General features: G+C 42.6%; 1 protein-coding gene across 1 annotated transcript in view; it reads left to right on the plus strand.

The window, feature by feature from the left end:
- Nucleotides 1-15,941, plus strand: part of TOPAZ1 (testis and ovary specific TOPAZ 1) — a 184,693-nt gene that overhangs the window by 93,187 nt on the left and 75,565 nt on the right. The window contains exons 8-10 of the mRNA XM_089691165.1: nucleotides 6,283-6,349; nucleotides 8,082-8,256; nucleotides 12,092-12,192. Coding sequence (XP_089547291.1) covers nucleotides 6,283-6,349; nucleotides 8,082-8,256; nucleotides 12,092-12,192 — 343 coding nt within the window. The remainder of the gene's footprint in view (nucleotides 1-6,282; nucleotides 6,350-8,081; nucleotides 8,257-12,091; nucleotides 12,193-15,941) is intronic.

Genomic DNA, 15,941 nt, shown 5'->3' on the forward strand with positions numbered 1-15,941 from the left:
ACTGACATCACCAGTGACGCTAATACAGTCATCAGTGCTAATAATATGCACAGACACTGTACTAATGACACTGGGTAGGAAGGGGTAACATCTGGGACTAAAGGGTTAACGGTGTGCCTAGGAAGTGTTTGATGTAGGTACTGTGTGCTGATTTTACTAAGGCATCTTGTTTTTTTTTTCCTGCTAAGCAAGGGATGAAATAACAAGATCGCCTGTCACTATACAGTTCTCTGTAATGTTTACCATCAAAGAGCTCTGTCCATGAATCACTGAGCTGATCAGCAGGACTGGCGGTCAATCATTTGCCGGGACCTGCTGATCGGCTTGTGCTGTAACAAATCACAGCACAGCCAGGTCAGCAGGCGCGGGCCTAGGTATGTAATCCAGCGCAGAAAAGCTGTTCTGCCACTGTATATGTAAGTTATGTGGTTGGCAAGCGGTTAAAGCTAAACTCCAGGTAAGATTTTAATTGCACATTTACACTGCCCCTGTTCTTCACCTCGTCCAGAGAACTTGTATTCATCAAAACAATTACCAAACGGTCTGTGAATGTCAGTGGTACCGAACAAGTACCTCCCATCCCCATGTTCAATTTGCAATAGGGCAGATGCTCACCACAGAACCCGGAGGGTTACAGCAACCCCTTTAGTAGTGCTGACTAGTAGTTATTTTCTGGTACCAAAAAGTTTTATTAAACATGAAGAAAAACACATACAAACCAAAACAACTTGTATGATACAAAATAGCACCAGCAAATACAAATATAAGGTCCACGCAGGGGCCTTGATGGTACACCATAAGGCAGAAGACTGTGAAGCCTACAATCGTGCTATTGAATTACATAGGAAACATTCAACAGAAACAACAAAAGCGCAGAGAGCCTTGCTATCCTGAGAAAGTATTTTCCAGAGAATCATAGGACTATCAGGTATCTACAACAGATGACAACCAATAAGTCTTCACTAAATAAACCATGTGGAAGGAGAGATGAGGAAAAAGTAAGAGGAAGTCTAGGGAGAGCTTAGGGGGTCAGGAGTGATAGACTCCCCAACTCTGGAAGAGGCTGAAAGAAAAGAAAGTGCAGGAAGAGAAAAGAAATAGACCAGCAAGAGAAAAGAAGTTCGCCTTTGAGGAGAGCTAGAAAACGCTACCCCCCATAGAGGGGGATTGGAAGGGCAAATCCCAACATATTAGTGAGTTTCATGGTGAAACATGAAACCAAGTGATAGTCCACCCAAGGTCACCAGACTGAAAGGAACCTATCATGATTGTCCTCCAACACCGCTTTCAATTTTTCATTAATAAAGACGCCTTGGATCCTAGATCTGACCTCCTCAAATTGTAAAGTAGCAATAGTTTAAACTGCAAGCAATCACAGTTTACGAGGTAGGCCACGGTGTGGCCTAAAAAGTAAAGCTTCAGTAGGGTATTTTTTGAGATTAATAAATGTAACTTAATATATAAGATTATAAACCCTTGTCCATAATCGGCGAGTCACTGGACAGGTCCACCAAATATGGAGCATCGTACCTTCTAAAGAACATCCACGAAAACATCTAGGGGTTTATTTACTAAAGCTGGAGAGTCCAAAATCAGACTCACTTCTGCATAGAAACCAATCAGCTTCCAGGTTTCATTGCCAAAGCTTCATTGAACAAGCTGAGGTTAGAAGCTGATTGGTTTCTATGCAGAAGGGAGTCTGATTTTGGACTCTCCAGCTTTAGTAAATAAACCCCCTAGAGTCATGACCCAGTATAAATTTAGCTAAATGAGATGGGGTGAAATACCATCTCGAAATCACCTTATAGGAATTCTCTAGGGCCAGTATATTGCGAGAGCATCGAGAAACCGCTTGCCACATGGGCACCCAATCCGTGGCAGAAATTTACGCCTGAAGCTTCTCACTCCACTGTACACTAGAAGTAGGTAAAGGTTCAGCCATATGGTTCCGGATCGGTAAATAGACACGAGGGAGGGCACCTTTAGTGGAAGCCGACGCCTTAGAAACTTAATAGGGTTCTAGGGGAATCCTGTTTACGAACCAAGGGTTCGAAAAAATGACGTATTTGCAAGTATGGAAATATCTCCGAGGGAGGAATGTCATGGCTTTCTTGAAGCTGCGCGAATGTACGCAAACACCGACCCGTGAGCAGCGAGTGAATAGTCGTAAAACCATGGGTTGTCCACTATCAAAAGGCCATCTTATTAGTATCTCCTGGGGGAAAAAGCAGACTGTTGAATAATTGAAGAAGAGTTAGGTGTGGGAAAAGTAGGCCTGCGGAATACTTACACGAATCCCAAATTTTCAAGGAGTGAGCCAGGACTGGGTTTAGTGGTTTAGGCCGTGAAGACGGAGGAAACCAGGGCAGAGCAGAAGGCAAGAGAGGATGCATGTCCAAGTTATCTATCAAAGCCCACAAGGGTAAATCTCTATCAGAAAACAGTTGAATGAGGGGAGTGACTTGGGCCGCAATATAATAGTGATGAACGTTTGGGAGACCAAGACCAGCTCGAATGCGTGATCAATGAAGCAAATGTCTAGACAATTGGGGACGTCTCGAAGCCCAAACAAACTGCAGAATTTGGCATTGTAGAATACGGAGTATATTAGGCGGAACCCGAATAGGAAGCACTTGGAAAGGGTAAAGCAACTTGGGAAGGCAGGTCATTTTAATCTCATGAGCCCTACCGAACCAAGATAAGGTCACGGATTGCCAAGAAGAGATCAACTTCGTTAACTGAGAAAGTAAGGGAGGAATGTTTGCCTGGTACAACGAATCATAAAAGGATGAAAGTCTAACTCCCAAATAGGGAAGAGCGGAAGTCAACTGGAACGGAAACTGGGATTGAAGATGCGCCAAAGTTGATTGAGGAAGTGAAATATTCATAGCCACCAACTTAGTAGGATTTACGTGTAAATCCGAGATTTAAGCAAAGCGAGTAAGAAGCGACAGGAGGTTAGGGAGAGAAACGTGGGGAAGAAAGATACACCAAGATATCGTCCACAAAATGCGCAACATTGTGGTGTAACTCCGCCAACTCAAGACCAGAAATGTCTGAATGAAGCCTAATACGAACGGCTAGGGGTTATAAGGCCATAATAAACAGGGGAGGAGAAGGGACAACCCTGACGTACCGCCTCGTTATTTGATATCAACTCCATTATAGCGGACTGTGGCTGACTGAATACTATAAAGTCTATAAATCCATTGAAGAAAATCTTCTGCCACGCCCTAACTCTGCAAGGCCATCTGCAAATAAGTCCAAGAAAGAGTGTTAAAGGCTTTGGACATGTCCAATGACAAAAACATAAGATCTCGGGAGTGCATTCGTGCGAAGTGACTAATTAAGACAGAGCGCCAGACGTTGTCAGCCGCTTGGCGCCGAGTCACAAAACCTACTTGATCTTTATTGATTAAGGTAGGGATTAACGCGTTCAGTCTAGTGGTTAGGGTTTTAGTCAGAATTTTCACATTCAACAAAGAAATAGGGCGGTAATTCAACCAGGATTGCTGATCTTTCCTCGGTTTAGGAATCATCGCTATCTGGGCCTTCAGCATTTCCAAAGTCAATTGATCGTCGTGTTTAAGCTGGTTGAATACTTGAGTCAAAACACAGACTACTATATCTAAATATCTTATAAAAGAGAGCTGTGAGATCATCAGGGCCAGCATGCTTGTGCACTTTCAACGAATTAATTGTCTAAGTTCATCTTGCATGATATCAGCACCTAACATGTCCCTTTTGAACATCCCTAATATGGGGTAGAGGAGTCTCTCAAGGGAACGTGTCAGTGGCGTCTGTTGGGGCATCTTTTAAACCGGCATAAAGTTTTGAAAGACGATGGGAAAACTCGTCAACTATATGCATTGGGTTAGAGGTTCTCAGACATTTTCTAGTTTTCAAAGTATAGTGATGCTGCCGAGGAGCGAACGATCATAACTTTTTAGCTAGCATAGTCCCTATTTTGTTGCCATTTGCATAAAATGTCTGACGAGACCAGTGCAATTGACACTCAGTCTCGTCGGTCAAACATAGGTTAAGATCTGTACGAAGGCGATCTACTTTCCGTCGGAGCTCAGCTGTTGGAGACCGCTTAAAAAGTAGCATGACCTGCTCAAGCTCTTGTTCTAGAACTTGTCTATGGTGGTCCCGTTTCCTACACCGCCTGGAGGCCAATTGTATGATATGGCCTCTAATAGCCGTAACTGAAGAGGAAACCGGACCCAGATTATTCCGAAAGTATTCAAATGAATGAATCTGAACATCATCAACTACAAAGGAAAAGGAGAGGAGGGAATCATTAAGACAACAGGGGAGAGCCTTTGGACGTTGAGATGGCACTGAACAGTGCGTTCGAATAGGATCATGGTGAGACCAAGACGGGGAACCAAACGAGTTGCCAAGCGGAGAACGCAAATACATTCGTGAGGCCAAGAGTCGACCGACAGCATACCCAATTGGGCTCAATGCGGCCATCAACTCTAGGATCCTTAGGATTGAATGAACAAAATACAACATTAAACCGAACCGTCCTATTAGAGGGCAATAACCCTGAAATGACTGGCACAGGAGATAAAAATAAAACATTATAAGCTCACAACAATGACATTCCAGCTTCAGAGAGGTGAGAGGGGCAGAGAAACCCCCCTAAGGAACGTCACATGGGATCAGCAAGGTACTGGTGCAGGAAAAGACCTGAACCCCTTCACAAAACCAAAGGGAAAGGCCAATCCAATAGGTAAACACCAAAAAGAAGCCAAAGGGATGGCAAAAAAAAAAACAAACCAACTGCGAAAGGTCATTCAGGTCAGCCCGTCCCCACCAGTTGGAAAGACTGAGAATGAAGGCGGGCCATTGCTTAGCGATAACTAATATGATTGTCCTGAAGGATTTAAAGATAGGGTTTCATAGATCTCCTCTTCAAGATTGTAGTTTGAGAGAGGTCTGAGTAAATATGATAGGGGTGACTCTGAAAAGAAAGGGCCTTTTGTTTCTCTAGCCACTCGCATCACCCGTTCTTTCATTTTGTAATAGTGAAATTTCAATATGATGTCCGGAGGAGGACCCTCAGGTGGTCTGCGGCCCAAGGCTCTATGCACCCTGTCTATCTCCAAACGTTCCACTGGGACAACAGAAATCGGCTCTAGCAGTAGGGATAACACTGAGCCATGGAGGTCTGTAATAGTCTCAGCTACGCCTCTGATACAAATATTACTGCGATGAGCTCTATTTTCAGCCTCTTCCAGATGATTTTTGAGGGAATGTAACTCAGCCTGTAGGCTTTCTAGATCACCTTCATGTCCATCCAAATCAGCTGATGGTCTGTGAGAAATCTTGCCAAGTTCCTCTCGAACAATCCCCCGGATCTTACCCAAGAGAACTGTGTCCTGGTCACAACGAGGTAGCTGTAGGACAGAGGGGAACTGCAAAGAGCTGTCTGTTGAGTCTTCCAAGTCCCCCAGTGAATGCTTTGTGGTCTCCTCTACAGGGGGAGCTAATGCCATCTTGGCTGGGAGCCGGTGCTGTGGCTTAGGGTCAGCCTGTTGCTTTGGCTTGGACCTGTCCGGAGGGGCCATGGTCACGGTTCGCTCCCCCGTACACACCAACAAGGACCAGCGGGGACGTTATGGATGCCTTCTAGCCGTGGGGGGAGGAGGTTAAGTGCCCAGGGTGAACGGAGCTAGCTCAGACAGCGATCATCTTGGGCATACTTGCGCATGCGCCCCCCTAGTACAGTTATTGTTTCCACAGTGGCCCCTCAGATATGAAGCATGTATATGGACTTTGGTCCAAGCTGGACAAATGGAATATGCAATTTAAGATCATATCTGGTGCTCAGCTTTATTGCCACACTCCCTGTTCTGCTCAATTCATTTGTAGCAGCTTTTGAAGATAATTGATTCTTTCAGGTATGGAGGAATATAGAACTTTTTTCTCCCTGTTCACACAATTCAGTGTTTGTAGTCTGAGCTTCCAATAAGACAGAGCATAGTCACATGGAGGCAGGGAGAAAATCATTTGCCATAAATAAACTGACACAGGGCTTCCTATCCTGGGTACTCTCAGGTGATTAGGGAATTGGTGTAAAGCATGGAAGGTAAGAATCTGTAAGAAGGGTGTGGACTATTAAAAGAACCTTTTTATTTCCCTGAACAGGCAAATTGAAAGTTCCACTTTAAAGAACATAAAGCTGAGATTATTACAAGTAAAATGCATTTCTTGTGTTACGTTCACTGTTATTTTGTTACTGTTTGTTTATGGACAATGTTTTTGCTCAAGGATTGAGGCGCATCTTCCAAAGAAGAGTTTGGCACATGACTTGGAGGCGGCAATGAGTGAGATTGAGGTATATTATTGCAAATTATCTTTGTTTACTGTGGGCTCACAGGGAAAGCATAGCTGTACCATAATAAGCAAGGGCGATCTGCATGTCTTCAGGAATGGACGCCTGAGCTTTTTGTAGGATGGAAAGCTATTAGATAGTAACTTGCTGTTGAATCCAGCTGTATTGTGATGAAATGGCTAGTTAGGGTCATGACTATCCAGGAGGAGGAGAGTGTCTCAGGCTTATTCTGGCATAAGATCACAGTTTTATGGGACATCATTTTTTTTTTTCTGAAAGGTGCATTAGAAATAAAATATTTTGAACAGTAGTGATAAATGCCCCTGCCAGTACCTGAATCTATCTTCAATTGCCAGGATTGAAAATTAAGAAAATCCAAGATGTTGAGCTGTCACCTAAAATGAAAGGGGGAAATCTTTAAATGGGTACACGTGTTCTAATCAGCAGGGGAGAAAGGAAGAAAGAGTTTACAAATGCCCTAGAGTAATACCTTTTATTAAAAAGCTGAATTAAAATATCAATCCTTCCACTCACATTTAGTAGAAATGGTTCAGCGTTAAAGTATCCTCAGCCACTACTCCTGGATCGCCACTGTAAGATCTGGGCACTGGGTGTATAACAGGCAAGCTAGCTATAAGCTGAAATTCCCAGCTCCAACAGGACGCTGTTCATGGTCTAGTGCGCATGAACGGCGCCACACACTGTGGGAAGATCCGATGACATGGGAGAGAACTAGGAGAGGCGAAGCTGACAGGGATGCTATGACGACACGTTTCGGAGGCTTGGCCTCCTTTACCAAGTCACACCCACAGAGAACATACGCTGCTTTATATAGGAACTTGATAATACCTCCCATGCTCCAGGTCTTAAAGGGACCACACCAAAGGGAGTTAGTCTGTTATACCGTGGGTATTGGAGCTGGTCTTTTGAATGAAAAACATCTGACCTAGATTGAAAATGGTCAAATAACATTCAATTTTGCCATTATTCACAGTTGGTGACAACTGTACAGTTTTGTACCACCTTCATTTCTTGATGATATTCACTGCCAGTGTAGGGAGCATGAATCTACATAGCAGTGACACAGGATGAATAGCTCTGCAAATGGTTATATATATATATATATATATATATATATATATATATATATATATATATATATATATATATATATACAATTTTTTTTTTTTTTTACATGGATGTACACTGCTTAGGGTGAGTGTAATCTAAAAAGTAATACTAAAGATTCTTTTTTTTTTTTTTTTTTTTTTTTTTTGTAAAATAAACGTGCAGTGGTCTTGCCAGAGCCAGCACTCCTGGCTCCATTTCTGTTGGTGTCCCCATAGCAAGCAGCTTGCTATGGGGGCACCCGTGCAGGCATGTTCCCGAACCACTGCTCCATGTATCCATTCACACACACAGCCGTGGTTTGGCCAATGGCTCCCGCTTTCTGTCTCCGCCAATGACTTGGGACAGCCAAGGCAGTCAAGCACATCACTGGATTGCGATGGGGCTCAGGTAAGTATTCAGGAGGCTGGGGGCACTGCTGCACACAAGTTTTTTTACCTTCATGCATAGAATGCAAGAAGGTAAAAAAAGTGAGCCTTTACAACCACTTTAAATATTTTTGTTCTGTCCGTTCAACAACTTATCATAAAGTCCTATAATAGCCCTTTGAAATTCTTCTTTTAGTAGAAACTTAGTTTGGTTTTTTTATATTTTTTTTTCTTTCCAGCATTGTAAAGTCACCAGTGACTGGGTTAAACTAGGAACTTTATATGTTAAGATCTGTTCAGGATGTGAAAATCTAACAGATTTAAAGAACTTTTCACAATTCATTGCTGAAGCTCTAATGAAGGAGTCCATTGATGACAGACCAGATGTTCCTTATTGTGCATTTGTAGACACAAGTAAGTATACATGTAACATTTGTTGACGGTTCTGGAGGTAAGCCTTAGCTGAACTAGAAACCATGTCACACCTATCAGTTTAAATAATCTGTTTCATGTTCTGACTTATTACTGATGCAGATCTGTGTTGGAGCTGCAAAGTTTATTAAGCTCACCTAAAGGGTTTATATACCCCAATTATTTTTTTAATTTTCTCAGTCATTCATTGATTAAGTGATGGTTAAAATTTGTTTCCCTGTCTGTGTCCTGTTAGAGAGATTTCTGTTCCCTTCCCATCTTTGACGCCAAACAGGAGGTTCTCTCTTTGACAGTTGTCCCCAATGAAGGATTTTCTGTTTTGGTAATAATCGTCACCAGAATAAAAAAGGTAAATCTGCACAGCAGTGACATGGATAGCAATAAAAGCTTGGTTAAAGGTTTTAACATTTCCCCACCCTACCTAAACTACTCTAAACCTAGAGCTGTCAAGGGATGATCAGATGCTCTGACTGACTGGTATAGGTAAATTTCAGCCTGAGCTTTGTCAATAGGCTTTTATTGTACGTTGCAGGATACAGGAGAGTTATTTTTAGACTACTGAGTTGTGCTTCACCTCCAGGTGATTCCTAAACATAACTGCTCCCACTCCCAGCATTGCCTCAGTTTTTGCTAGTGCCCATTGGTGATGGGCCTGTCTCTCTGCTGAGATTGATGGATTTCTATTTGAACTTCCTTTTTCTGTTTGAACTTTGGTGCTATATAGCAGTGGCAGATTTCAAGATGAAACCATATGCTTATATGCCAGAGGGAAAGTCCCTAGACCCTGGTGGGAAAAAAAGGGACAGGCCTGCAAGCTGCAATGGCACTGAATACTGCATGTGACTCTCACATTGGTAGGCTGTTGCGTATGTGAGCTTTCTGGTGGGACACGTTACAGGTTTAGGGCCCTGGTCTGCTATGGTGCAGTCCAGTCCTTGAAGACTGGGGGGGGGGGGAGGGGTGACTGGAGGAGTTGAGGGTGCAGGTACCACATTTTTCCCACCACACTGATTCTATTTCCTTGGCTGCTGTGTGTGCTTGCTCTGAGCATTGCAAAGACGCCATATTGGAATTGGACCTTTTTTCCATTTAGGACTCCAGCCAAGCAGGACACACTTTACGGAGCTCCTACAAAGCACATGCTGCAACTTGACTGAGGCTCCTGAAGCCTCCAGGTGGTGGGACCCTGATGATCAGTGCCCTGCAGTGCCCCCCAGCAGTGCCGCCAGTCAGTACCACCCATCAGTGCCGCCTATCAGTGTCCATCATTGTTGCCTATCAGTGCAGCCTCATCAACACACATCAGTGAAGAAGAAAAATTACCTGTTTGCAAAATTTTATGATAGAAACAAAGAAAAACCTATTCGGTTTAATCATTTGTTTGTTTATTGCGCAAAAAATAAAACACCCAGCGGTTAGTACATACCACGAAAGGAAAGCTCTGTTTGTGTGAAAGAAATGATAAAAATTTCATATGGGTACAATGTTGCATGCCTGCGCCATTGTCATTCAAATTGTGATAGCGCTGAAAGGCCTGGGCACAAAAGGGGTATAAGTGCCCAGTAGGCAAGTGGTTAAAGACACCTTTTACATTGGTTAGTGCAGCCATGCAATCTGCCATTATATACATGGGGGTTTGCCAGGCTTTGCTGGTTTGGGCAAATCCTTTAGCAGAGAAACCTGGAGCCTTCATCTGCAAGATAGCACTTGAAGCTCTTCCCTGAAGAATTACACTGCCATGTGGATGGGTAGGGAGATTCTTTCTGGCAACTCTGTCACCTGTGGCTTATGTCAGTGCACATGAAGGGAATGCTGTGGCTTAAATGGTTAGTTGCGCTCCCCTGCATGAAGCAGTTGAAATGCATGTATAGCCATCTTCATCTGGAAACCAGCAGATAATCCTCTTGTTCTCAGAACTTAGGGTGGAAACTGTAAACTTCCTTTCTTAAATAGTCATCTAGCCCCAAGCCTGCCAAGATGGGCAACAACCAGTCTTCCTAATGGAGTGCCCCCACTTGTACAAGTAGGGGAACTCTTGGTGGTCTTTGTGGCAGTATGAGTCCCACATTTCTTCAATGTATGAGTCTATAACATTCACCTCATTTCATGTCATCAAACGCACTCCCTGCACAAACAAACAAGTTTTTTATGCTGAACTGATCCACTTGCACTTTCAAGGGGCCATTGTCCCTTGTTCCATAACCAGACATTTTTCAGGGTTACTCTTACAACCTGTTAAAGGTTTCCCAAGCTAAATGGCGATGTGTGGCCAATTCTGGACCTGAAGTGCTTGAATAAGTTCTTGCATATTCAAAAGTTATGTATGAAATCTACAATGTCAGTGGTTGCTTTTCTCCACCTGGTGGTATTTTGTGGCCATGGCTCACATCAAGAATGGCTTCCTTTTGGCCCAGCTCTGGCACAATGATTGTTTGCAACATTGCTACCCCCAGTTTTGGCTCTTCATTCTTGGTTATCTATGGGATCTGCTCCTGCAGAAGCAGTCAAGAGAAGGCCCCAGGGCCAGTTTGCGACATACGGCGCAAGTCCTGAAGGACTTTGGCTGGGTACTCGAGAAGTTGACCCTGTAGCCGTCGTATCAACTGCAATATCTGGGTCCTGCGCGTGGCCCTGATATAAGTTTTCCTTTCCAGGACAGGCTTTGGACCTTAAATTCCAGGGTGTGGGAGTTGAGTTTCCTGAAATGCCCCTCCATCACCTCTGAGGTTGTAGGTGTTGATGGTAGCCTCCTTCGAGGCAGTCTGTATGACTGTTGCAACCAAGCAACCTGAACACTGGAACAATGGGACTCTGTCCTTGGCTTGCCTCATGTCTCAGCGCCAAAACCATATTATCCTTGAAATAGTGGCTATCCAGCCCAGTGGTGGAGTCTGGGAAATCTTTTCTCCCCATCGTGTGGATACTACCAATAACTGACGATAATTTGTCAGAGGGAGCTTGTATGCCGATAAACATCCTGAAGCTCAGGGTGATTTGGCTTGCCCTTCAGCACTGGACCCCTGTGCTCCGTAGACTACCAGTTAGTGTACAGTCCAACCACTCCATGGCAGTGGCATACATAATTCCCCAAGACTTTGCCAGATATCAGGCTTCTCTTTGAGAAGTGTAGATCATTCCGACTTGGGTGGAACTCACTGATCCAGTTCTGTCCATGTGCATATTCCTGGTGTGGAAAACTGGCAAGCTGATTTTCTAAGCTGCTGGATAATGTTTTCTCCGCCCAGAAGTGTTTCACCAACTTTTGTTATCATTGGGGTATATTACGTAGAGCTAATGGCACACAGATTTAACTTCAAACTGTGCAGGTTCGTGGCCAGATAAGGAATCTTTGGGCCTTTATTGTGGATAAAAAAACTAAAGAAATCCCTGCGCTTAGTGTACTAAAACTATAGCTGCTGTACCCAAAACAAAATGCAACTATATAAAATATAAAGAAAGTGTGCCGCATCTTTAAACAATCAATACATCATTTCATAATATCCAATAAAAGCGTGTGTGCTGGTACCTATATAAATGCGCTGATCTGTCTTCTGTAAGTTTAATTTTACTAAATTGAGCTATTACTTTTTAATACTACACTATGGTATTCATTCCTTTTCTTTTTATACCTCTGCTGAGAGTGCCATTTAGTATTACTGTGTAATTGTGAAATGCATTAAACCCCATGAGTGTGAATGGGCCCTTAATCTAGTGACAGACTGGTAATTTTTTATATGAGGCTAGTAGAAATCGTGGCGATTACCTGTTCACAGTTATGAACCGAAATGTTCTAATGACAAATGTGTTTTGTTTGCAGTATTCAAACACCCTCACCTTAATGAAGTGCACAAAAATATTGTGGGAAGAATTGGAATTTCAGTCATGTTCTTCTATTACAGGAAAGAACTTTGGCTAAAGGTATGAAATATTACAAATATATTTTGACAGCGTGTGGAGTACTGTTTCATTTATCATACAAATGAAGATGTACCCTGTAACAATATGTGTTGTTTGGCCTTCTAGGTTATTTTTATTCTCTTATTGTCTTGAGATGTAATTTTTGGAATGAGAATCGTAGTAAACATCAACACAAGTTTATAATTCCACTCTCCTCAGCAGCTGGATATATGTAACCCCTAGGGAACCACTGTTTGGATCTGCTTTTTGCCTTAGTCGCTTGGGCACCTGTGACCAAAGCACATATTTTGATTAGGCTCCCAGTGAGAAGTGGGTGGTAGAGGGGTAATAATACCCCTATCAGGCTTATATTGTTGTGCACAACAGTGTTACGGAGATTCTCCCTCGGTTTGCCCTGTTGATCATTGTAATTGGAACTGAAAGTGAGGCAGAATCCAAAATTCTGAGTTGTCACTGGAAGGGGAATAGAGGGTACATTTTCCAGCAGGAACACTTGCTTCAGTGACAGTTGTCTAAGAGAGGATTTCACTCACTTTTGAAAGCTTTTCGCCACTCCTGTTGTAGCTGTATGGGGATGTGAAGAAAAATCACCCCAATGAAACTCAGATGGCAAAAAAAAAAAAAAATGGCAGGGGTTTAAGTTTCCCTATTTTATCTAAATTTCGAAAAAAAGGAAATCCTGTAACATGCTTCTAAAGGTGAATGTGGCCTTTAACCACTTGGTAACCACGCTATAGCCAAATGACGGCTGCAGCATGTTTACCCAGTTCTGGGAGGGCATCATATGACGTTCTCCCAGAACGTGCCCTCCCTCACACTCCCAGGAGCACGCACACGGCGGACACAGCTGATCACGTGATGAGGTCACGTCAATCACAGCGGCCTTTTACAACGTGATCAGCTGTGTCCAATGATACAGCACATCACGGAGTAATTACAGTTGCCAGTTATTGGCAGCTGATTGGTAAAATTGGGTAAACAAGCACTAGAAAAGAACCAAACGTAAAAAGCAGCTGGCATAAAATGTTAAACCTCCAACCCTCATAAGACAATAAATATAAAAAATGCAGCGCTTTAAAAGAATAACAACCTCATATAACAGTATTAGATATAAATAAAATTAAAAATTTGTGATACAATAAAACTGCGTTTAGGTGCTCACTGCGTTAGTATTACTATTGATGTCATTGTCAGGCAGTTGGAGTACTTCCCAGTGAGGGTATGTTAGCACTTGATTGGCCGCCACACTATCACAGTCCCACTATAATTTGCTGATCGCCGCCATTACCAGTATAGTGTCACAGCTGCATAAATTCCAGGATATATACCATAGTTTGTAGACGCTATAGCTTTCGCACAAACCAATTATTATACATGTATTGGGATTTTTTTTCTTTACCAATGACATGTTGCGGATTACATTTTGGCTTAAATGTATGAAGAAATTTTATTTTTAGTGGATATTTTTTATAGCAGAAAATAGAAAATGTAGCTTCTTCCTTTTTTTTTTTTTTTTGTTTTGGTCTTTTTTCATATAGGAGAAAAAAAAGGTGATCAAATACCACCAAAAGAAAGCTCTGTTTGAAAAAAATTATATAAATTTCATATGGATACAGTGTTGCACGACCAAGCGTTTGCCAGTTAAAGTAGCACAGTGCAGAATAGCAAAAAAAATGCCCTGGTCATTAAGGGGGTAAAACTTTCTAGAAGTCAAGTAGTTAAGCAGAGATCATGCTTGATTAGCTTCATTTCTAACCGTACCATGATGCAGGGAATGACAGCACTAGATCTGGAAATGATGCAGTACACATTGTTTCTGGGTTCATTCACCAGAGAGAGGATCAGCTCATGGGTGTTCGGTAATCTCCCTCTGCTGTACCCAGCAATATCTGCCATGCCCGTCCTGGGCTCACAAGTGGGACAGTGAAACCCAGGATAGATGTCCACCTGAAAGCAGACAGTCTTTCGACTATAGCAGCCAGGAGTGTGTGTAAATACCTCCACTGCTGCCAAGATAAACCTTATGTGGGTGGCAACAAAAGGGTTCAATCTGGTTACTAAAATCTCATTCCTTTCCCATTCATTGAGGGACACCGGAATCCAGATACTTTTTGGTTTATATTGCTGTCTACAGAAGGATTGGACAGTTGCAGACAAAAAAAAATTGTACGCCATCATCAGAATAACCTCTTTTCCACCCTGCATTCTTTGGTTTTCTGCTAGTGTTCTAGGAAGATGTACCACATTTGTTCAGTTCTGCTGATAACTGTCTAACCAGTCTTTGCTAGCTGCCTTCTTTTAGTTTTTTTCCTTGGATCCTTCCATCAACTTCAGTCAAGATCCCTTACTACAACGCTGCTTATGCTGGTCTCTACATAGCAACAAATATCCAGGTCAACCTTTCCTAAGCATGAATTTGGAATGTGACACCTGAAACCAACCTGATGTGCTGAGCTAGCCTGGCATGTGACCTATAGGCACTGGGTTTTGCTTTGTGGCCCTTTCCAGACCTGCTTTTACTGCTTGTAAAAGATGCAGAGCACATTCCAGGTTCAGAGCTTTGGAATGGCCACAGCTCTTGCCTTTGCCCTGAATACTCACTCTGTTGCGTAAGGTCTTTTCACTTTAGCATCAGGAGTCACCCTGCTAGTGCAATGCTGGGCACCAATCAAAATTTGCGCTGTGGAAGGTTTCACCTTATAAGTGGGTTACTATAGAGGGACTGCGCACTGACTTACTGTAATTGACTTGTTGGAGTGTTGAGTTGCGATGTGTCTCACACTTCACTGTAGAGAAACACTGGTCCGGTAGGCATCACGTGGAGTTCTGGTCTGCTCCTGCTGCCCTCCTACAGTGACCTGGTCACCTCTGTCCATCCGACCCTCGTCAGCACTAGTTGCATGGGTTTGAGAGAGTATGAAACTTTGCCTCGCACTTACTTGAATCCTCTTCACAGAGGTGCAGCTTGCCTGCAAATAGACATGGATATGACAGTTCTGCTGCAATGAGTTACCGCAGCCCATACTCAAATGGCTGTGGGACATCTTCTCAGTATGTGTAAAAACAATTCTGCGCAAAAAGACTCTGAACTCAGCTGAAAGGAAATTATGAAAATATCTCTACTGATATTAGGTGAAAATATACTGCACTATTCTTCCTCATACAATAAAACTCAAGTACGTGACCAAGTTATATAAATAAATTATGCATCAATAAATTGTATACATACATGATACAACAAATAATGTGAAAATCCAAAAATAATAAATGCAAGTTCAAAACACTTCCTCCAAGCATATTATCACAAAGTGCAAAATATATAAATATAGTCACTGTGTGCAATAGGATATAACTAAAAATCTACAAAAAATGTTCTGAATCTTGTGAGAATGATGTGCAAAGAAGGTCTCTACCTTCATTTTCCCTGTGGGCACACCCTCACCTTCTGAGAATGACCCCGACAACAAAGATTATAAAATGCTTTTGATGTAATCCAGGCCTCTTGGATTGCGAACAGAAATCTCTTCTGTCTGAGGTAATCTCTTGTTTATCTCAGCAAGCATCAGAGATCTCATGTTTGTGAGTTAAATATGTCTCTCAAATAGAAAATAGAACTGGCATAGTGCTCACTACATCATTTGCATTATGACAGGAGTAGAATATACTCCCTTGGGTAAGTGAAAAAGCGCTTTAAAATCACACATGCTGATGTTGGTGTGAGCATCTGTCTCTACTGCAGCATTAATGAG

This window comes from Staurois parvus, unplaced genomic scaffold, assembly GCF_062004578.1.
Source record: "Staurois parvus isolate SC_StPar_1 unplaced genomic scaffold, SC_StPar_1.0 ptg000021l, whole genome shotgun sequence".
NCBI classification, from domain to species: domain Eukaryota; kingdom Metazoa; phylum Chordata; class Amphibia; order Anura; family Ranidae; genus Staurois; species Staurois parvus.